Source organism: Diceros bicornis, chromosome 21, assembly GCF_020826845.1.
Source record: "Diceros bicornis minor isolate mBicDic1 chromosome 21, mDicBic1.mat.cur, whole genome shotgun sequence".
NCBI classification, from domain to species: Eukaryota; Metazoa; Chordata; class Mammalia; order Perissodactyla; family Rhinocerotidae; genus Diceros; species Diceros bicornis.
The window spans coordinates 55,339,715-55,362,189 of NC_080760.1; the positions used below are offsets into that span (position 1 = coordinate 55,339,715).

Sequence of the window (22,475 nt, forward strand, 5' to 3'; positions counted from 1 at the left end):
ATTTCCTTAAATTTTTTGAATGATTTATATGTTAAGGACATTAGCACTCTATCTGTGATGTATGTTGCCAATATTTTCTACTAGTTTATCAGTTGTCTTTTGATTTATGATATTTTTTCAAAGTAGAAAACTTTTCCATTTTGTCAAATTTATCAAGCTTTCCTTGTATTTATTAAAAAGACTTTCTCAGGCCAGCCCCATGGCTTAGCGGTTAAGTGTACATGCTCCGCTACTGGCGGCCCGGGTTCAGATCCTGCGCACGCACCAACACACCGCTTCTCCGGCCATGCTGAGGCCGCGTCCCACATGCAGCAACTAGAAGGGTGTGCAGCTATGACATACAACTATCTACTGGGGCTTTGGGGGGAAAAAAAAAAGGAGGAGGATTGGCAATAGATGTTAGCTCAGAGCCGGTCTTCCTCAGCAAAAAAAAAATAAAATAAAATAAAAATAAATAAATAAATAAAAAGACTTTCTCTATACCCAGGTGTATCTCTCAGCGTTCTCCAGAGAAAGAAAACCAGTAGGACAAGTAAGCTCTCTCACTCTGTCTTTGTCTCTGTTTCTCTCTCTATATATGTAATATATAGATATATAGATTCTATACACACATATATACATATATATCATCTATCTATCTATTACATATGTATATATTTCAAGGAATCAGGTCACATGACTGTGGGGGCTGGCAAGTCCAGAATCTGCAGGGCACATCAGCAGGTTGGCAGCTCTTAGGCAGGAGATGATACTGCAGTCTCGAGGCGGAATTTCTTCTTCTCCAGGAAACCTCATCTTTTGCTTTTATGACCTTTCAACTAATTGGATGAGGCGCACCCACATTATTGAGGCTAATCTTAATCTACTTTACTTAAAGTCAATTACTTATAGAAGCTAACCACATCCACAAAATACCTTCACAGCAGCACATAGATTAGTGTTTGATTGAATGACTGGGGGCTATGGCCTAGCCAAGTTGACAAATAAAACAAGTCATCATAGTAGGTAAGACAGTGAAGGCATCTTGCTGTCCTTGCCAGCTGATAGCAAACTACTCTGGTGGCTTTTACTAACAGAAATTGTGACAAAAGCATTTGCCAGATCAATGCCTGCATACTGGGTTCCAGTAGGTGTAGTAATGTGCTCAAGCAGTGACACTGCATCTTGTACAGCAGTTGCAATTGGAGTCACCACCTGGTTAAGCTTAGGATAATCCACTGTCATTCTCCAAGATCCACCTGTCTCTGCAAGGCCAAATAGATGAGTTGAATAGAGATCCCACGCCTGCATCCTTCAAGTCTTTGCTGGTGTACTAATCACTGCAATTCATCCAGAATGCAGTGTTGCTTTGGGTTTACTATTCCTAGGTAGAGGCAGATCTAGTGGCTTCCCTTGGCCTTTCCTTCCATAATAGTTCTCACAGGTCACGGAACCATTGTGGGGATTCTGCCAAGAGCTGAGTATGTCTATTCCAATAATACAATCTGGAACTGGAAAATAACCATGGTGGGGGGTGGTTCAGGAACTGACTGGGCCCTCTGTGAGATGAACCTGAGCTAAAACTCCATTGATCACCTGATCTCCATAAGCCGCTATTCAACTGGACCACCAGTGATGTTTTGGGTCTCCTGAAATTAGTGTCAGTTCAGAGTCTATGTCCAGCAATACCTAGAAAGTCCAGATAGTCCCTTTCCCCAGTGCACAGTCACCCTGATCAAAGGCTATCGATCCCTTTCAGGAAGGCTGGCAGAAAGACTAACAGTATAAATTTTTGGCAGTGTAGTGGGCTCCTCTACCTTAAAGGGGACAGGGCATCCCCTTCATTCAAGGGGTTCCAAGTCTGTAAACTGGCTAAAGTCTAGGAATTGATTCAGAGACCATGACTCTCTATATTTACAATTCAAATTGAACTTCTGTTCACATTACCTAGAATTCTTCTGCTTACGCTAATCAAGTAAGAATTTAATAGACTTCACATCTGTTTTTCTCCTAGGAACACCATGATCAAATAGCCAATGCCATAGCTCTTTGTAAGTCAGACTATGCTTATTACTTCTCTGACTCTGCTGTCTGCTATGGTAATCACGCTCACCTTGCCTTTGGTGATTAAGTGCCATCACTAGGTCCCTGTCATCCCAGGATCCAATTATTCCCTTTGTATCTAAGGATTCCAGTTCAGTGACAGTAGTTCCCACTGTAATTTATGACCTACAGAGGAGAGCAAACACAGAGCTCTTCTAGGATTCTAGTGTTCCCTTCACAAATTTATTTCTCACAATCGTGGTGAAAGGTGTGTCCTCTGGACCTCTAAGGGTGACTGACCTCCATGGATTGGTTTAGGTCTCACACGGTAAATCCACCCTAACATTTCAATCGCCTTAAGTCTTTGGATACATTTCCCTACAGTATATCAAGGCTCTTCTGGCGTTTCAGCCTCATTTATTGTCGGCCACCTTCTGATCCATGTTTCAGTCAATGCACAAACAAACTGTTAGAGCCCGCTTCTAGTTCTCAAGCTACAACATTGAGTCCAGAATCTCTGCTTAATGGGCCCATATCAATAAATAAAATCGAACTTAATTTTCCTCCACCATGATCAAACTCCCTTAATATACATCCCCACATTGTCCCCCTGATTTCTGTCTGTGTGAATTGGAAATGTCCTGCAGGTTTTTTTTGGCAGGTGGTGCAGCCCCTCCTGGGTCACACTTTGTACCTTGTCCTTTGGAGCTTGTTGGGACTTAAGTCTAATTATAGACCTAAAAGCAGAAAAGGGTGGTGGGTTAGGGCCTGAGGAAAGTCAACAGTGTCTTGCAAGACAACCAACTCAGGGAGCCCATTACAGAATCTTCAAAGGACAGATTCCACCATATTCAGAGAAACCTTGCCCTGTGATCCTAGAGACCTGTGCTTTTCTCCACACAACACTCACATGTCTTCACCTAGGAGGATGAGAAGATCAGGGTTGGGGAATTCCTTTTCAGCCAAGGGTGGATGTTTTCAAGGTCCACTCTCAAGCATGAGGAGAACTTCACTTGAGGAGCCCACCAGTGCCTCCCCATCAAGGAAAGAGCTGAGATGTATGGACTCCCGTGAGCAAGACTGTACTGTGCTTCTTTACAAAGTAGACCCTGCCTGTTCCCCTAGATGTCTGGGTCCTGGCTATTCCACACTCAATTGTTGGCCCTTTCTAGAAATTCCACTCTTAGGCCCATTAACAGGCAATGTTGCAGGATGTGTGTTAAGAAGATTGCAAAATTCCCATGAGGGAAACCAAAGAAGATCTAAATATTTGGAGAGACATAGTATGTTCATGGATTAGAAGTCTCAATATAGTAAAAATGTTGATTCTCTTAAAAATGACCTATAGATTTAATGCAATACCTGTCAAAATCCAAGCAAGTTTTTTAGACTTAGACAAGTTCATTCTAAAATTTAAATGGAAATGGAAAGGCCCTGGAAGAGCCAATACAATTTGAAAAAGAATGAAGAGGGAGAAATCACTCTTTCCTGGGTTAAGGCTGACTCTGTAGTCACAGCAATTCAGACAGTGTGGTTTTGGTGGAGATAGACACATACATCAATGGAGAAGAATACAGAACCCAGAAATAAACCCACACAATAGCTCCATTAACTTTTATCAAAAGTGCAGAAGCAATTCAATAAAAGATGTTGGAGCAATTGGACTTCCAAGAGCTAAAAAAAATGCACCACAATGTGAACTTCATGTCTAATACAAAAAGTCACTCAAAATGGATCCTGCAATTAAATGTTAATCATAAAACTATCAAAATTTTGGAAAAAAATAGGAAAAAGTCTTTGGATATAAGGCTAGGCAAAGATATCTTGTACGTGTCACCAAAAGCATGATCCATCAAAAGAAAAAAGGGGGGTCTGGCCTGGTGGGGCAAGCGGTTAAGTGCACGTGCTCCGCTGCGGCAGCCCAGGGTTCGCCAGTTCTGATCCTGGGCACGCACCAACGCACCGCTTGTCAAGCCATGCTGTGGCGGCGTCCCATATAAAGTAGAGGAAAATGGACATGGATGTGAGCCCAGGGCCAGTCTTCCTCAGCAAAAAGAGAAGGATTGGTAGATGTTAGCTCAGGGCCGATCTGCCTCACAAAAAAAAAAAAAAAAGAAAGAAAAGAAAAAAAGGTATCCTTGATATTATCAAAATTAAAACGTTTTGCCTATGAAAAATACTTTTAAGAGGATGAAAAGAGGGAGGGAGGAGGGTGAAAGGGATAATTCGGTACATGTGTGTGGTGATGGGTTGTAATTAGTATTTTGGTGGTGAACATGATGTAGTCCATGCAGAAATAGAAGTACAATGATGTACACCTGAAATTTTTACAATATTATAAACCAATGTTACTGCAATAAACAAAAAATTAAAAAATAAATAAATAAATAAAATGATAATCACAGTGTTCAAAAAAAAAAAGAGGATGAAAAGACAAATTACAGAGTGGGAGAAAAGATTTCAAATGAGATATCTAACAAAGGATATGCATCTAGAAACACAAACATTCTCAGAACACAACATTAAAAATAAAACCAATTACAAATGGACAAAGTCATTTGTCCAATATTTTAATGAGAGTGTACATATGGCAAATAAGCACAATTAAAAGAAGATCATCATCATTAGTCATGAAGGAAATGTACATTAAAACCACAGTAAGATATCACTATGTTTGTATTAGAATGGCAATTAAAAAAGTAATAATAGGGGGCCGGCCCCGTGGCTTAGCGGTTAAGTGCGCACGCTCCGCTACTGGCGGCCCAGGTTCGGATCCCGGGCGCGCACCGACGCACCGCTTCTCCGGCCATGCTGAGGTCGCGGCCCACATACAGCAACTAGAAGGATGTGCAACTGTGACATACAACTATCTACTGGGGCTTTGGGGAAAAAAAAAAAAGCAGGAGGATTGGCAATAGATGTTAGCTCAGAGCCGGTCTTCCTCAGCAAAAAGAGGAGGATTAGCATGGATGTTAGCTCAGGGCTGATCTTCCTCAAAAAAAAAAAATAATAATAATAAATAAAACACTAAACACTAGTGAGGATGCAGAAAAACTGGAACACTCCTGGATCATTCATACACTGTGGAATAGAAAACAGTATAGTCCTTCTGGAAAATAGTTTGGCAGTTTTTTTGTGTGTGTGTGTGAGGAAGATCAGCCCTGAGCTAACATCCATGCCAATCCTCCTCTTTTCGCTGAGGAAGACTTGCCCTGGGCTAACATCTGTGCCTACTTTCCTCCACTTTATATGGGATGCTGCCACAACGTGGCCTGACAGGCGGTACATCAGTGCACGCCCGGGATCTGAACCCCGGGCCGCCAGCAGTGGAGCGCACGCACTTAACCGCTAGGCCACGGGGCCGGCACGTTTTGTTTTCTTTTTTTTTTTAATTGCACTTACCATATGATCCAGGAATTGCATTCTTGGGCATTTATTCCCCCATAAATGAAAACTAATTTTTATTTTTTTGGTGAGGAAGACCAGCCCTGAACTAACATCCGATGCCAATCCTCCTCTTTTTGCTGAGGAAGACTGGCCCTGGGCTAACATCCATGCCCATCTTCCTCTATTCTATATGGGACGCCACCACAGCATGGCTTAACAAGCGGTGCGTCGGTGAGCGCCCGGGATCCAAACCAGCGAACCCTGGGCCACCGCAGTGGAGCGCGCACACCTAACCGCTTGCGCCACCGGGCCAGCCCCAAAACTAATTTTCATGCAGAAGCTTATTCTAGACTATTCACAGCAATTTTGTTAATGCCCACAAATAGAAATGACCTAATGGCTAACAATGGGTGAACGGTTATGCAAACTGCAGCAAGCCATACGATGTAATACTACTTGGCAATAAAGGAAGGGACTACTGAGTCACACAATAAAGGGAGTGAACTTCAAGGAAATTATGGTAAAAAAGGAAAACTCAAAATGATGCATATGTATGATTGCATTCACATAATATACATCTGATTCCATTCATATATTGTTGAATGATTCACTTCATATTGTGAAATAACATAGGTATAGAAATGGAGAACAGATTATTGGTGCCTGAGATAGGGATGAGGGGCTAACGTGACTCGAATGACTGTGAAATGCTAGAATGAGGGAGCCTTGTGTTGATGGAACAGTTTTGAACCTTGACTGTGGTGGTGGTTATGCAAACGTGGACATGTAATAAAACTTCATAGACTTATCCACATACACACACACACACACACACACACAAATAATTGGTGAAAACTGAATGAGATCACTAGATTGTACCAATGTCAAATTCCTGGTTTCAGTAATGTACTACAGATGCACAAGATGTTAACTTTTGGGGGAGGCTTGTGAAGGGTATGGAGGACCTACCTATACATTTATCTGCAATTTTCTGTGAATCTATAATTACTTACAAATAACAAGTTTTAAAGATATTTCTCAGTGTCCTTTAGGATTCATGTGACCCGGTCATGAGCAATGTACCCACATGGGTACTCTGGGGAGCCCTTCAATGACAGCACTCTGGACTTTGCCCCTTGCCACTTCCCGTGTTCCTGTTTGATGCAGTGCCCATTGCCCAAAGTGGAGCAGCAACCTGTGACCACAAGGTCACTAGGCTGAGACCCCAATGGCATCATGGAGCTGGTGACCACGCTTGGCCTGCCTACCTCTGGATTTCCCCAGACATGGTGAACAAAACCTCTGATCATCATCAGCCATCATTATTTAGTTGCTGTGACCCAAGTCCAGTAAAAATGCTTTGGGATAAAGAAGAGCTGGTGAGGTGCACTCTTGACTGTGGGCACTTCTCTCCCTGCACTGATCCACTGTAGAGTGACTAGTGATCAAGGCATCTACTTTCCTTAGTGGAGTAGGAGCACGTGGGTACTGGAGGCCTGTCGGCTTTGCTAACTGGTATCTTCCAGGGCCAATCCCAGCTCCCAGCACATGGCATGCACTTGTACACTGACTGGAGGAATGCGTGAACAGAAGCCATCTGTCAAAATGGCTGACCCAATCATGTCTATCCTGTTGCCAAGAGACCTTTCCAAACTACATCCAAGGCTCTGCCCCCAGCTCCTCCCACATGCGCAGGAGATGCCCAAGGCCCACACTGAATGGCAATTTCTGAGCAACTTCTGGACCACGGGAGATGAGGCCTGGAGTACATGGCTGACCTAGTTGGCTATGGGGTCACAATTCCCTCTAGACACAGTTTCTTGTCTTGAAAAGGGGAATGTGGTAGGATAAGTGATTACAAGGGCCTTTTCACTCTACTCTGTTGGATTCCACTCCAAGACGAACAATTTCAGAGTGCTCAGTACATACTTGAGCTGGCTGGGAACGCAGGCTCCAGGAGGGGAAACTTAACCTGGACTCAGGGATGCTGAGTATCCTTTTAATGACTCTGAACCCACATAGAGGTTTTGATATGGGAGCTGGATAAGAATAGAGGATGGATATGAGCCTGGACAAGGAGGCAAGGGGCAGGATCTGAGGCCTCTTGGATGGACACATGAGGAGCCTGGAGCTAGTACTGGGGCCACAGAGAGTCAAAGGCCCTCAGGGGATGCTCCTTGCTGGAGAAGGCACTGGTGGGACTGGGCACACAGCCGGGACCTGCAACCAAGATTCATCCCCAGTTCTGCCCTGGCCTTGCTGCATAGCCTGGAAAGCCCCGACCCTCGGAGGACCTGGGCTGTGCCATTTGCGCAAGGTGCTGGCTGGACAGTGCGTGGCTCAGGAAGCAGGGCCCATCAGAGAAAATAAGGGTGGCCTGGGGTCAGGCAGACAGGGCTGGTGGTGTGGCTGGGGCGACAGTGCAGAGACGTGACTATTTGATGGCCCGGAAGGTAAGGAGGGGGAGGGTGGAGGGCATCAATATGAAGCGGTAGATCATCTTCACATCCTCTCGCGTCAGCGTCTCCACCACGAAGTTTTTCAGCACCTAGGACAGAGGCGCGGATTCCCCCAGACCAACAGATCAGCCCCAGGGTCCTGGTCCAGCCTTCCCACCTTCCAGGGCTCTACTAGGTGGGCGCGGAAAACCGAGAAGCCTGTAATGCTGAACCAGGTCCCTGAACACCCCTGGCCTTCCGCCCCACGCCCCCACAGGCCACGCCCAGTCCGGTGCCGTCCAGTCCCGCCCCGCCGCGCCCCGGCCCGCTCACGTGGTGCAGCAGAAGCAGCATCTCCACCTCCGCCAGGCGCCGCCCCAGGCACTGGCGCAGGCCGAAGCCAAAGGCCAGGTGGGGGAACCTGGTGCTGGAGGCCCTGTTGTCCAGCCAGCGCTGGGGGTGGTAGCGCTCCGGCCTCACGAACACGGCGGGGTTTCGGCCCAGGGAGTAGAGCGTCACCCTGACCGTTGTCTGTGGGCAGATGGGGAGGGGCAGGGTCAGCCAGCCGCCCCCTGGGCGAAGGTCAGACAGGCTTGGTGTCTGCTGCAGGGGCTGTGGGGCCTCACTCACCCCAGCCGGGATGTGGTAGTTCTGCAGCACCAGATCCGAGCTCACCTCTCGCTCCAAGAAGACACCCACGGGGTACAGCCTGTGGATAGGGGCATCCGACAGGGTCCTCAGCTGTGACAAGACCCTCGCTTCCCTTCTGCAGCCTTCCTGGCCAGAGGGCACACCAGCCCAGGGGAGCTCCCTCCAGCCCCCACCCCCACCCACACCCTCACAGTCGCTTCTGCACCAGGAAGCCCAGATCAAGAGGCTGCTTCCTTGCATCTGCTGAGATCAGCCAAAGCTCCCCCAGCCTGAGCAGCCCCGGGTCAGGGAGGACAGCGCTGAGGACGGCGGGGGATCCTAGAGGGAGAAGGGCCCCTGCCCCTTTAGGGAGAGGAAGAGGAGGTGCAGGGGGATGCAGCCTTGGGCAAAGCTGCTTATCAGGATGTGTCTGCAAGCCCCAGCCAGGCTGCTCTCCAGACAGTGGAGCCACACCTACCTCAAGGTCTCCTTGAGGGCCGCCCGCAGCAGGGGCAGCTCTGTGGTTGCCATCTGGGGATTTTCAGAGATCCTGGCCTCGGCCACCAGGCTCTCCTGGCGTAGGGCCTGCTGCACTTCGGGGTTCCGAGCCAGCTCAAAGAGGGTCATTAATAAGGGGTAGGCTGTCTGCAGGAGCCATGGGTGCAGGGCTCAGACCTTGGCACAGGCCCTGCACCTCAGCCCCAGGGCACCCCTCCAGGGAAGGTGGTCTTCCCCCGGGGATGGGGTTGTCTCAGATGCACAGTGATGTGCATGCCCAGAGGAGGACAGAGCCGGGGATGTGAGACCTCCAGATCCTTAAACCCACCTCACCTACTTCTCCAGAACCCCTCAGGAAAGGTGTCCCACCTCAGTGAAGACCCAGGCCTCCTCCACACACTCAGGGCCGGGTTCTCACCCTCCTCTGGAGCAGGAGGGCCTCCGTCCTGACATTTACCTGAGGGGGGTGGGTTCTGGAGTCCCAGGTCCATTGGCTCTCAGTGCTTTATCTCCCCTGGGCATCCACAGGCACGTCAGCCCAGCTCTCACGGTCCTAACACGAACCAGCCACCCGGGAACCCCAACCAGTTCCTCCTCCTGGGTCATTTCCATGTGCTGGGAGAGGCGCCCGCCACGCCAGCCTGAGGTCTGGGGGCTAGATATCTCCTGAATGCCCGTCCCCAGGGCAGCGTGCCTCTGGCTCCACCTGACATGCAGCGGTGGCCTCCCTGCTGACCCCTGAGCTTCAGTCCATGCTCTGTCCGGTGGCACATGGGGACACTTGGGAGCAAAGTCTGATTGAGATGCTGCCGCCGAGACACCTGTTAGCCTTGGAAATGGGCCTGGTGCCCGAGGCCCTTCCTGACAGGAGTGCTGATCCCCTCTGCCTCGTCTGCCCACTTGCCCTTTGCCCTCCACTCAGCCTCACTCCCTCCCTCGCTGTCCGGTTTTGGAGGCCCTGGACTGCGGCCCTCCCCGCCTCCTCTTCATGGCCTGTCTGACTTCTGTGTGGTTCTTCCACATTCAGCTGAAAGGCCCCCTCCTACAGGAAGCTGTCCCAGAGCTGCCCCCTGAGGACATCCCTCCCCGGGGCTCTCTCACGGTGGCTGCATCTCAGCCTCTGCTCGGGGAGTTTCTCACTGCCAGTCTGTGCCCGGCTCAGACCCAGGGCTGGGTCCCGAGCAGGCCCTCCGAGACGCTGGCAGATGAAGGCTGGTCTGAGGCGGGAAGCTTTGGCTACACTCCACACCCTGGGACCCACCGTGCCCACCGTGCTGGCTTGCCATCTGTCCTCTCCTGCACAAGCTGGAGCCCTGTGTTGTCATCAGCCTGTCGCCTCTGAGGATCTTTTATGGAAGCCAAATGTAATCTGTCACTGGGAAGGGTCCCCTGTGCAGCCCTCCACTGCCTCTGGGCCCTTGCTCCTCTTCCCAGGACCCGGATCGTCCTAATGGGGTCTGTGCGGCTGCACGTCCCCAGGCTCTGTCCACTCTGCACTCTGCCTGGAGCACGGTTTCCCACGCGAGCGACTGCAAACTCCTTCCCTTCCAGGCTCGGCTCCCGTGTTCCCTCCCCTCCGAGCATTCCATCAGCTCAGGAGCCGAGGCCCAAGACCAGTAGTCTTGGAGGCACAGACTGGGGAGGTGGCGTGCAGGAGACGCTTGCATGAGAGGGGTCAGGAGGGCCCGGGGTGGCTGGGCAGGGCTGGCTGCTGGCCTGACCGTGTCCACGCTGCCGGCAGTGAGGTCGATAGAGTTGGCCCTGATGGCATCCAGGCTCATGTCTGCACTCAGCAGCAGCTCCGCCACGATGCCGCTGTAGCGCCGCGGGCGGCCGAGGGCCAGCTCCTGATAGATTTTCTGGATGGAATTGTTGGCTGTGGGGACAGAGACACAGAGGCCCTGGGCCTGGTGCTGTGAGGCACTTCTTCATGTTGTCCCCCTGCCTGTCAGCCCTCAGCACCCCCAAGTGTCCCTGCTCCTGTGCCCAGTTCTCGGGATCAGCCCAGCCCAGCCTCAGTGCCAGCTCCCTCGGGGCCCATGAAGAAGCCGCAAGCCCCTTTATGTGACCTCAGTTCTCCCAGACTGTGGTACGTGGAAATTGGGGACCCCCGTGTCCCTGCCTCGCAGCACTGCCGGGTCCCTGGCCCTCACCATACTGGAAGATGTAGTCCCAGGCCTCAAAGTGCTCCTTCCACACTTGGGTGCTTGTCCAGCGTGACAGGCTCCTGGGCATGAACATGAGCTGCACGGTGGATTTGAACATGGCCTCCAGAGCGTGGATAAAGTGCAGGCTGGCAGGGCTCGGGCTGTGGCCGAGGAGGCCCAGCCGCTCTCCAAAAAGGGCTAAGTTGCTGGCTGCAGGGAGGATGCGGTGGCTGAACCTAAGGCAGCCTGGGCCTCGCAGCTGCTCCTGCCGGCCCTCCCGCCCCAGTTCCTGGCCTCCCCCAGCACCCCGATCCCGGCCCTCCCCTTGTGCCCCCACACCTTCTATGGTGTAGCGGAAGATGCTGAGCTGGGCATCCAGGGTCAGACTCCCCCGGGCATTCTGCAGCACCTTCCACTTCAGGGCCTTTGAGAAGTCCCTTGCCACCCCATCCACCATGGGGATGTACTTCTGGACGGCCTGCGGTGACAGCACATCTGGGTTCAGCCGCAATCGGTCGAAGCGCCATTCGGGCCCGTTTCTGTAGAGCAGAGAGCAGAGCTCCGGGGCAGCCCTTGTCAGCAGCCGGCCCCCAGCCCCCAGTTCCCGTCTTCCTATCCCCAAAGGGAAACGGGCGAGACACGGAGCTGCCTGCTGGTCCCTGGTGGCAGGCTGTCGCGTTTGGGCCCCAGCTGCACCCCTTTCTTTCCGGGGGGCCTGAGTGTGCTGTGCCCAGGGTGCTCAAGTCTGTGCTGGGGCTGAGACCGGAGCGTCTGCCAGAACGTGCTGCATTCTCGTGCAGACTTGCAGCCCCGTGCCCGGCCCACACATCCCCCATCCCAGCCCTCCCGGGCTGTGGAGGCCTTTTCTCCAAGGATGGAGGCTGGCCCTCCTGTCAAGCTTTTCCTACCTTGCTCACACCATGCCCCAAGCAGGAGAGGCCCCTGTGACCTTCGTCTCCCCACCCTACCCGTTCCTGAGAATGGGGCCCCTGTGACATTCACCCCTACTCCTGTCCCTACAGTGTCTCCAGCTCGTCCATGGCGGGAACCAAATTGCATCTCTCCTAATATACTCAGAATAGAGCCCAGAGCTCGTGAGGGCTCCATGGACGGCCCCCAGTGGACGACGGGAAGGGATGGGCATTCTCAGCCACATTCCAGCATTAACGCCTTCTCTCCTGCGGCTAGCCGCCTGAGGTACTGAGAACGATCACGTGCACACACGTGCACGTATGACACACAAGTACAAGCACCTGCTCACAGCAGGATGCACACGGACTTGCACACGCATGTATGCTAACAGGGATCACACGTGGGAAAACACACGTGAACACAGACACACAATTCCTACATGCACAACACACAACACTCAGACACTCAAAAACATGCACGCACACAGACACACATGCAGGCAGGCACACACACAACAGGCAAAAACACACACACATGCAAGCAGACAGAGGCACACGACCAACACATGCAGTGGCTGAGCACATACACAGGCACACACGTGAGCAGAAACACAAGGAAGTCGACATGGGTAAACACATATCCATTCACTCACATGTAGCGACATCCACACACAGGAACGCATGTGCACACACAGCAAACATACTCAGATGGGCACAGAAGTCCACACAAGCAGACACCCCCAGACACACACAGGCACGCTCGCCCAGGCTCCCACTCCGAGCTCGGCCTCTGACAAAGGTGCCACCGGTGTCCTGTCAGCTGTCGCCCCATCCTCAGGCTCTCCCCTCCTGAGCGACCTTGGCCTCAACTCCAGGACACATGGGGGCGGCGCGGAGGGACCTGGGGGACCCTCAGTCTCCAGCACTCACTGACGTGCGCCCCTGGCCGGTGCCTCCCCTTCCCAGGCCTGGGCTTCCTGAGCTGTAGGAGGCGAGCCCCCTGCAAGAGAGACCCTAGGAGGCCTGAGTGGAGCGGGTGCTCCCTCGAGGTAGCTGTCGTCCTTCCTCTAGGTCTGAAGGAAGGGGCCCCACCGTATGCCTGCTCCCCCTCCCCCGCCCCAGGGCACAATGACCACATGGGATTGGCGCTTGTCAGGAACTGTGTCCCCTCTCTCCACCCACCCAGATAGGCCCAGAGCAGGCGTGCTTTGGGGTCTTCCCTCTCTCCCTCGTGTCTGCACCCAGGCTGCCTAGCCCCCCATCCCGACTCATCCTCACAGCAAGAACACGCCCGATTTGTGCCCACGATGCTGTCGGTAGGCCAGCCAGGGCTCCAGGGCTGTCCGCCGCGGGTGATGGCTCTCCATCTGCTGCAGCCTCATCACATCTTCGGGCAGCATCACAAACACCGTTTGTGTTCCTCCTACGTCATACCTGTGGGACAAAGCTCAATGCCCTGCTGTGGGGCCGTGTCCTCCCCCGTCCCCCTCCCATGTTTGGCCTGTCTTCTATTGACCTCCCCCTTCTCCTGGACTGTGGCTCAGAGTGGGCAGTTCCTCTTGCTGTCTAACTGAAGGCTCTCGCACTCTCATGTGTGGGCTCTGTCCACTCAGCAGCGAGCCGTGGAGTGCTCTGTCCTCACAAATAGCCACAGTGTCTGTCATCAAAGGCACAGCCAGCCGCCGCCGAGCTCCCGCTCTGCCTCCCTAAGGATGCAGAGCACAGGGCCCCGCTGGGATGCGGCAGCGCAGGGCGCCCAGCACGGACTCACAGCTGGTAGGGACAGAGGGTTAGGGTGTTCCCACCGCGCGGGCAGGGAGGGCGGTACCTGAAAATGGGCCCCAGCTCCTGGAAGGTCCGGTGCATCTCCAGGTGAAGGCTCTCGTAGCCCTGCTTCCTCCAGATCTGCAGCACCCTCATCCACCTGTTGCCGGGACACTGGGGTATGGCTTCGAAGGGCAGCACCGCCTTGGGGGCGGGAGCGACTCTGGTGCCCACTGTGTATGCCCGGCGCAGGGACAGCCAGAGTCCTGCCAGGCACACGTCTGCCTTCGCCCTGAGCGCCATTTCTGAGCTCCTCGACCTCCTCTCAGCCCAATCCTTTTATCTCACCCGGAGGCCGCCTTGGCCGCCTTGATCACGTCATGGAAGAAATCGTCCCTGGACCAGGCCAGGAGACCCGGACAGGGGTCAGGGCCGGAGGCCTCCAGGCGGAAGAGGAGGAAGGAGAGGGATGGGCGCCTAGTGGGGCAATTCCGGCAATTCCGCAAGGCCTGCTGGTGGGTGGGTGTCAGCACAGGCGCAGGGTCTGGACTGGGGCTGAGTGGGGGCGGGCGGGGCCAGAGGCCGCTCCCCGTTCCCCAGTGGGAGAGGGAGCAAGAGGGACAGTCCCTTATCTTGTCAAGGGATGAGAGGGGCCTTGGGTGATTTCCTCTCCTTCCTACGAGGCCTGGAGCAGGAAGGCATGGGGAGGGTTTGCACTAATTTCATTAACCCCCATGCGTTTTATCTACTTGTCCCCAGATAAAGGCCTTGGACCCCAGGCCTTATGCTGGGTACAGGGAGTGGAGACATGAGCCAGCAAAGGTCCCTCCCAGTGAGGGCTTTCAGTCCATGGGGGCAGTTAGGGGAATCCACAGACACAACTTGGGGGGGACGCTGATGTGCCTGGGGCCCTGTCTGTCTGGCCTTGCTGGTCCAGCTGAGGAGCAGTGAAGACTTCCTGAGGGTCGCTGAGGGCTGGCCTGCAAGCCGCTCCTGAGGCAGAGAGCTGAGAGGTGTGGCTTGCCTTGGTCCAGGCTGGCCCCCACGGGGCCCTGTGCTCAGTGCCCACACCCTCCTTCCTCATCCTAAGTCGTGCTCTCGGAGGTGCAGACTCCGAGCTCAGGCTGATGGTGGGAGGAGAAAGTCTGTGATTGGGGGCTGTGGTCGTGGGCTCCCCACTCTCCCAGGGATTCTGTCCAGGAGGCACACAGTGGAGCCAACCCGCGGAGGGTGGATCCAGGGTTTGGTATCTCGTGTTTTCTGACCGAAGCCTGGCAGCATACCCATGAGGTGGATGTCACTGTTGTCATTCCCATTTTCAGGTGAGGAGACCTAGGGCCAGGGGTTCTGTCACCTCCCAAGGTCCCCAATGTGTCAGAGAGGCCCCGAGCCCTTGCTTCCCAGCCCCGTTCAGCTGTGCCCACAAGCCCCGACCCTGATTGGGGGAGGGGGAACCGTAGCTCAGGCTGTGGAGGCAGCCAGAGAGTGTGTGTGGATTGAGCAGGAGGAGCAGGATCTAAGTGATATTTTTAATTTTTTCTTGAATTTCATCCGTTCCCCACTCCTGAGCCTTCCTTGGCGAACATTCAGCTGGGGCAGTGAGTCAGAGCTGCCAAGGCCCTTCAGCAAGCCGACATTAGGATGTGCCTCAGCCCCAATGGTGTCAGAGCTGTCCTTGGACAGAGACGCAGGCTGGGGTGACAGCCTGCCCTTGGTGTGCCTGGCCCTGCCTGTGTGCCCTCCACCCCCACACTCTTTTAGCCTCTCTTGATCTGTTTTTGGGGCTTTCAGCACTGTTGCCATGTGCCAACTTTCCGTGTCCCCACACGGCCTGCCACGAGGAAGCTGGGGACAAGGGTGGTCCAAGACCAGCCTCTCCTGCCCGGAGGAACTGCAGAGATGGCTGCGACATGGAGGTGCCAGCACCAAACTCTCCTGTATTTGCGCTGAACTCCTGGTGCCTCCCAGACCCCGAGCCTTGAACCCAAGGAGCAGGTCCCAGAAGAGGAGCAGGTCCCAGAAGAGCCTTCTCACAGTGCGTCATCCTCGATGAGGACGTGAGGGTTCTCAGTGTCCCTGCTTCTCTGTCAGCCCTGGGCCACCCTGTCTGCCCTGCAGGTCTGGCAGGCCCTCCCTGGAGACCGCCTCCTGGGAGGACATCCTGTGCCGAGGCCGGGCCGGGATGTCTCTTCTGATGCAGAGCCACGGAGCCAGGGCTCACGCACCCTGAGAGTGCAGAGAGGGCCCGAGAGGGAAGACCCCGCCCCGACATCCTCCCATCCTGCTGAGGGTGTGCCAGTGTCCCGTGGAGAAGAAGGCAGGTCAGAGGCATCACAGGGCAAGGCATCCATGAATACAGCGGACGTTCCCAAGGTCCACTGTCAGGAAGAGGGGCCCTCAGCTGAGGGCCACGTGGGCCCCTCCCCCCTCTGCCAAACAGCTGAGATGTGTGGGCTCCCGGGAGCACGTCCAGGTCAGCCCTCCTTCCTGCCCAGGACAGGACCTTCTTCCTCCCCTGGGGGCTGGGTCCTGGCTTCTCCACACTTCGTCCCTGGTCCTTCCTGTCCCCAACTCCAGGGACTGAGCCTGCACCCCAAGAAGGTTCTTAGACCCCTTCCCCTAGGCTATGGCTATGGGAGGCCTCCCCAACCCCAGCCCCCACCCAGCACCCACCCTGGCCCATGGCGGAGCTCCAGGACCCTGTGGCCCAGAAGTCTGAGCTCTTTGTCGCCCTCTGGAGATGGGTAGGCCAACTGTAGCTGCACCTCTTGAGCCCAGCCCCCAGGACCCTCAAGGGGTGGGGACTTGAGGAGACAGGCGGCCCCTCTTCTTGGAGCATTGGACACAACATACTCTAGGATCCAGCAATTTCCTCTCCCAGGCCCATGGTGTTAATAACAGCCTGTGTGCAATAGAAAAAGATGAAGAAAATTGGGGAAACGTCCACCCAGATGCCCAGTCGGGAAGAAGGGTTTTAGCAAGTGGTACACTTGCACAAGGGAATTTTTTTTCTTTTGGTGAGGAAGATTGTCCCTGAGCCTACATCTATGCCAATCTTCCTCTATATTGTATGTGGGATGCTGCCACAGCATGGCTTGATGAGCGGTGTATAGGTTCGCACCCAGGATCCGAACCCAAACCCATGAACCCCGGGCCACTGAAGTGGAGTGCAGGAACTTAACCACTACACCATTGGGCCAGCCCCACACAAGTGAATTTTAACAGTGATGGAAACGAGTGTTTACCTTTCATTCACATACTTATCGTAATAAGAATGAACAACTATATAACGTGATACAAGACAAAGTGTTGCATTCTGTGACGTGCACACAATCGAACTTCTAACATGGTGGAAAGGAATTATTACAGGACACGCAATGAGAAGGATGACCAACAACAGAAGGACTAGTTAGCAAGACAACCTTAAATGAAAAAGAACAAATTTCAAAGTTGACAGAATCATGACACACTTTGTATAAAGTTTCAAGCACAGCTGAGGACCGGACAGTTATCTGCAGTAAACAAACTGATTAAAATGAGGATCAAAGGCCCGGAGAGGCAGAGATCGGGTGACGCTGCCTTGTGCTGGGCTGGTAGGTTCACTGGGGATGTGGAGGTAGATGTAAGTTACTGCCTGGGTTCTAGGGCTTGGCTTGGGCGCAGTGTTCATTCCATCTCAAAGATCAGGTCTGGGAAAAGACAGCTGCACTCCAGGCCTGCGGCCCCGAGCCAGTGGTCCACAGGTACCTGTGCAGCAAGCCTGACCCAGTGGCCCGGGACGCAGTCTGCTGATGGGCCACGTGTACAGCAGCCTCTCCCTGCCTGTGAGCTCTAGACCAGCAGCGGGCAGGACCCTGGCCACCTGGTCAAGTGCTGTGAGGACAAGGGAGGTCCCCACAACTGTTCCGGCAGGGGAGGTGCAGCCGGGCTCCAGCAGACAAGCAGCCTTTGCCCTCACAGAGCTCATGCTGCATCGTAATAAACCTCAGGAAACAAGCTGGCGAACCGTAAACCAGAGAGTGCACCAGAAGCCGTCCCGCAGCTTCTGCATCGAGTCGCACCTCCCTGTGCAGTTCCTGTGGGCGAGCTTTCTTTCAGGGAAGAAAGAGGGTCCCAAATGCAGCAGGTTGGCCTTCTACAGTTGTCTTCCCTGCTGGACCCAGAACTTGGCCTGGCCTCATGGGTCACAGGGGTGACTTGGGTGAAGACTCAGTCAGTGTTTCTTGTTTTGTTTTTATTTTTCAAAATTAAATGTCCGTCTTGGGCAATGGTTGCTGATATTTTTTTGCAGGGGAGGAGTCACCCTAAGCTAGCATCTGTTGCCAATCTTCCTCCTTTTTCCTTCTTCCCCCCCCCCCAAAGCCCCAGTACATAGTTGTGTGTAGATGTAAGTTCTTCCGGTTCTTCTGTGTGAGCTACGGCCACAGCGTGGCTAGTGACAGTCGAGTGGTGTGGCTCCACACCCAGGGGCTGAAGCCTGGCGCTGAAGCAGAGCACACCCAACTTCAGCCACTAGGCCATCAGGGCTGGTTCTCAGTCAGTGTTTCTTGAATGAACACCTGCATGCATTTCACCCTGACCACAAACAGCCCTCATGTGCAGACACCAACTGCTGTGCAGGGGCCTCTGCCCCCTCCCCACTCCGTTCTTTGATGCCGTGGTGCCTTTCTAGGAACCAGGGGCATCTCCACACCTCTCTGCCATTGTGCCTCCTGTTTCGTCTCCAGGATCACCTCCTGCCCCTGTGGCTCTGCGCTTCAGTCATTCTGTTCATATTCTAGCTGTTGTCCTCCACATTTAAAAATACAAAGCTCACTGCTTTGCACTTGGGTCTCCGTCAGGCTGGAGCCAGCAGTGGGAGCTGCGTGTGTGTGTCTTGCCACCTCTTGTTTCTCTCTCTCTGCCACCCAGCTTGGTAGCCAGTTTGAGATGGACAGAAGTGTAAGAGGGTAAGAGAGGTTATTGAATCTTGCCATCCTGGGCTGAATTCAACTCTCTAAACCAGGCAGGTATTTAGACCAGACACTTTCTCTGGTGGGTGCTGCTTGCGTGGAGATCTCTCTTGCAGTGCCTTTGACCTCGCCTGATGCATCTCTATGCCAGGTGGTCACTTGAGAAGCCTCTGAAAGCCCGGGGACTTGTGCAGTGTCCGTCTCCGCCTCTGGCTGCTCTGGTCCCTCCATCCCTCTAGGCAGCCTACTGAGCAGGTTGCACAAAGAACCCATGCTGGCTCTCTGTCCCGGAGGCCCTCAGATGGCCCACTGAAGACACTAGTACATCTCCCACCAGGGGTGCGGCTGTTTCCTCTTGGGTAATACTTGCCTGGGATATATTTTTCAGTCCTGTGACTTTCAACCTTTCCATAACTTGTCTTTTAGATGTTACTCCTTTAAATGCCGTATCACCATATTTTGTTGTTGTTTTATCCAGTCTCACAATCTTTGTCTTTTAAGTCTCAAATTCGTTCTGTTTACATCTACTGTGATAACTGATGTATCATGATTATTTGTACTTTATTTTCTATTTTCAGTTTACCCCGTTATCCATTTTTTCTTCTTTTTTTAATTGATGTCATAATAGTTTATGACATTGTGAACTTTTAGTTGTACATTATTGTTTGTCAGTCACCATATAAATGCATCCCTTCACGCCTTGTGCCCACCCCCCAACACACTTCCCCTTGGTAACCACCAAACTGTTCTCTCTGTCCGTGTTTTAGTTTATCTTCCACATATGAGTGAAATAATATGGTGTTTGTCTTTCTCTGTCTGGCTTATTTTGCTTAACATAATACCCTCCAGGGCCATCCATGTTATTGCAAATGAGACGATTTTGTCTTTTTTTTTTTTGTGGCTGAGTAGTATTTCCTGGTATATATATACCACATCTTCTTTACCCAATCATCAGTCGAGGGACACAAGTTACTTCCACTTCTTGGCTATGGTGAATAATGCTGCCATGAACATAGAGATGCATAAGCCTCTTTGGATTGTTGATTTCAGGTTCTTTGGATAAATACCCAGTAGTGGGATAGCTGGATCATAAGGTATTTCTATTTTTAATTTTTTGAGGAATCTCCATATTGTTTTCCATAGAGGCTGTGCCAGTTTGCACTCCCACCAGCAGTGAATGAGGGTTCCTTTTCTCCACAATCTCTCCAACATTTGTTATTTTTTGTCTTGGTGATTGTAGCCATTCTAATGAGTGTAACATGATATCTTAGTGTGGTTTTGATTTGCATTTCCCTGATGATTAGTGATGTTGAAAATCTTTTCATGTGCCTGTTGGCCATCTGTATATCTTCCTTTGAAAAATGTGTGATCATATCCTCTTCTCATTTTTTGATTGGGTTGTTTATTTTTTTGTTTTCAGTTGTGTGAGTTCTATATATACTATGGAGATTAACCCCTTGTGGGATATATGCTTTGCAAATACTCCCAGCTGGTGTGTTGTCTTTTCATTTTGATTCTGGTTTCATTTGCCTTGCAGAAGCTCTTTAGTCTGAGGTAAGTTCCACTTGTTTATTTTTTCTTTTGTTTCCCTTGTCCTTGTAGACATGGAATTTGAAAAGATACCTCTATGACTGATGTCAAAGAGTGTACTGCCTATATTTTCTTCTAGGAGTTTTATAGTTTCAGGTCCTACCTTCAAGTCTTTGATCCATTTTGAGTTAATTTTTGTGTATGGTGAAAGAAAATGGTCTACTTTCACTCTTTTGCAAGTGGCTGTCCAGTTTTCCCAGCACCACTTATTGAAGAGACTTTCCTTTCTCCATTGTATGTTCTTAGCTCCTTTGTCAAAGATTAGCTGTCTGTATATGTGAGGTTTTATTTCTGGGCTTTCACTTCTGTTCCATTGATCTGTGTGTCTGTTTTTGTACCAGTACCATGCTGTTTTAATTATTATAGTTTTGTAGTATATTTTGAAGTCAGGGGTTGTGATGCTTCCAGCTTTGTTCTTTTTTCTCAAGATTGCTTGGGCTATGGAGTCTTTTGTTGGACCCACATTAATTTTAGTATTCTTTGTTTTATTTCCATGAAGAATATCGTTGGGATTCTGATTGGGATTGCATTAAATCTGTAGATTGCTTCAGGTAGTATGGACATTTTAACTATGTTTATTCTTCCACTCCATGTGTATGGAATGTCTTTCCATTTCTTTATGTCATCATCAGTTTCTTTCAATAATGTCTTATAGTTTTCGTTGTATAGATCTTTCACTTCCTTGGTTAAATATATTCCTAGATATTTTATTCTTTTTGTTGCAATTGTAAATGGGATTGTCTTCTTGACTTCTCTTTCTGTTAGTTCGTTCTTAGAGTGTAGAAATGCAACTGAAATTTGTAAGTTCATTTTATACCCTGCAACTTTGCTGTAGTTGTTGATTATTCCTAATAGTTTTCCAATGAGTTCTTTAGGGTTTTCTATATATAAAATCATGTCATATGCTAACAGTGAGAGTTTCACTTCTTTGTGGCCTGTTTGGATTCCTTTTATTCCTTTTTCTTGCCTAATTGCTCTGGCCAAAACCTCCAGTACTATGTTGAACAAGAGTGGTGAGAGTGGGCACCCTTGTCTTGTTCCCATTCTCGGAGGAATGGCTTTCAGTTTTTCCCCATTGAGTATTATGTTGGCTGGGGGTTTGCCATATATGGCCTTTATGATGATGAAGGACTTTCCTTCTATACTCATTTGTTGAGAATTTTTATCATAAAAGGATGTTGGATCTTGTCAAATGCCTTTTCTGCATCTATTGAGATGATCATGTGGTTTTTACCCCTTGTTCTGTTAATGTGGTGTATCACATTGATTGACTTGTGGATGTTGAACCATCCCTGTGTCCCTGGTATAAATCCCCCTTGATCATGGTCTATGATCTTTTTAATGTATTGCCGTATTTGGTTTGCCAATGATTTGTTGAGGATTTTTGCATCTATGTCCATCAGTGATATTGGCCTGTAATTTTCCTTCCTTGTATTGTCCTTGTCTGGCTTTGGTATCACGGTGATGTTGGACTTGTAGAATATGTTAGGAAGTGTTCCATCTTCCTCTATTTTTTGGAATAGTTTGAGAAGGATAAGTATTAAGTCTTCTTCGAATGTTTGGTATAATTCTCCAGAGAAGCCATCTGGTCCCTGACTTTTATTTTTTGGGAGATTTTTGATTACTGTTTCAATCTCTTTGCTTGTGATTGGTCTATTCAGATTCTCTATTTCTTCTTGATTCAGTTTTGGGAGGTTGTATGAGTCTAGGAATTGATCCATTTCTTCTAGACTGTCCAATTTGTTAAGCATAGTTTTTCATAGTATTCTCTTATAATCCTTTGTATTTCTGGGGTATCCATTGTAATTTCTCCTCTTTCTTTTCTAATTTTATTTATTTGAGGCTTCTCTCTTTTTTTCTTAGTGAGTCTGGTTAAGGGTTTGTCAATTTTGTTTATCTTCTCAACGAACCAGCTCTTTGTTTCATTGATCCTTTGTACTGTCTTTTGGTTTCAATTTCATTTATTTCTGCTCTCATTTTTATTATTTCTCTCCTTCTGCTGACTTTGGGCTTTGTTTTCTCTTCTTTTTCTAATTCTTTAGGTGTAGTTTAAGGTTGCTTATTTGGGATTTTTCTTGTTTGTTGAGGTGGACCTGTATTGCTGTGAGTTTCCCTCTCAGGACTGCTTTAGCTGCA

At 50.8% G+C, this 22,475-nt stretch overlaps 1 protein-coding gene across 2 annotated transcripts; it reads right to left on the reverse strand.

The window, feature by feature from the left end:
• Positions 1 to 7,825: 7,825 nt before the first annotated feature.
• Positions 7,826 to 14,100, reverse strand: LOC131419386 (cytochrome P450 11B1, mitochondrial-like). 2 transcript variants are annotated; one of them, XM_058564462.1, is made up of 9 exons: positions 13,862 to 14,100; positions 13,312 to 13,467; positions 11,462 to 11,661; positions 11,129 to 11,332; positions 10,697 to 10,851; positions 8,956 to 9,122; positions 8,478 to 8,556; positions 8,181 to 8,378; positions 7,826 to 7,957 (listed from the first exon to the last, which is right to left on the reverse strand). In XM_058564462.1, the coding sequence occupies exons 1-9, from the start codon at positions 14,098 to 14,100 to the stop codon at positions 7,844 to 7,846; spliced, it is 1,512 nt and encodes a 503-aa protein (XP_058420445.1). In that variant the 3' UTR covers positions 7,826 to 7,843. The 2 variants fall into 2 exon arrangements, with proteins under 2 accessions (XP_058420445.1, XP_058420447.1); XM_058564464.1 differs by lacking the exon at positions 8,181 to 8,378.
• Positions 14,101 to 22,475: the final 8,375 nt, after the last annotated feature.

Excerpts from the sequence above, each read along its gene's own strand:
- LOC131419386 (XM_058564462.1), bottom strand. The coding sequence starts at position 14,100 with ATGGCGCTCAGGGCGAAGGCAGACGTGTGCCTGGCAGGACTCTGGCTG. Across the intron at positions 11,662-13,311 it reads AAATCGGGCGTGTTCTTGCT|AAACGGGCCCGAATGGCGCT; the intron begins GTGAGGATGAGT and ends TCTGCTCTACAG. Across the intron at positions 11,333-11,461 it reads CTTCCGCTACACCATAGAAG|CCAGCAACTTAGCCCTTTTT; the intron begins GTGTGGGGGCAC and ends TCCTCCCTGCAG.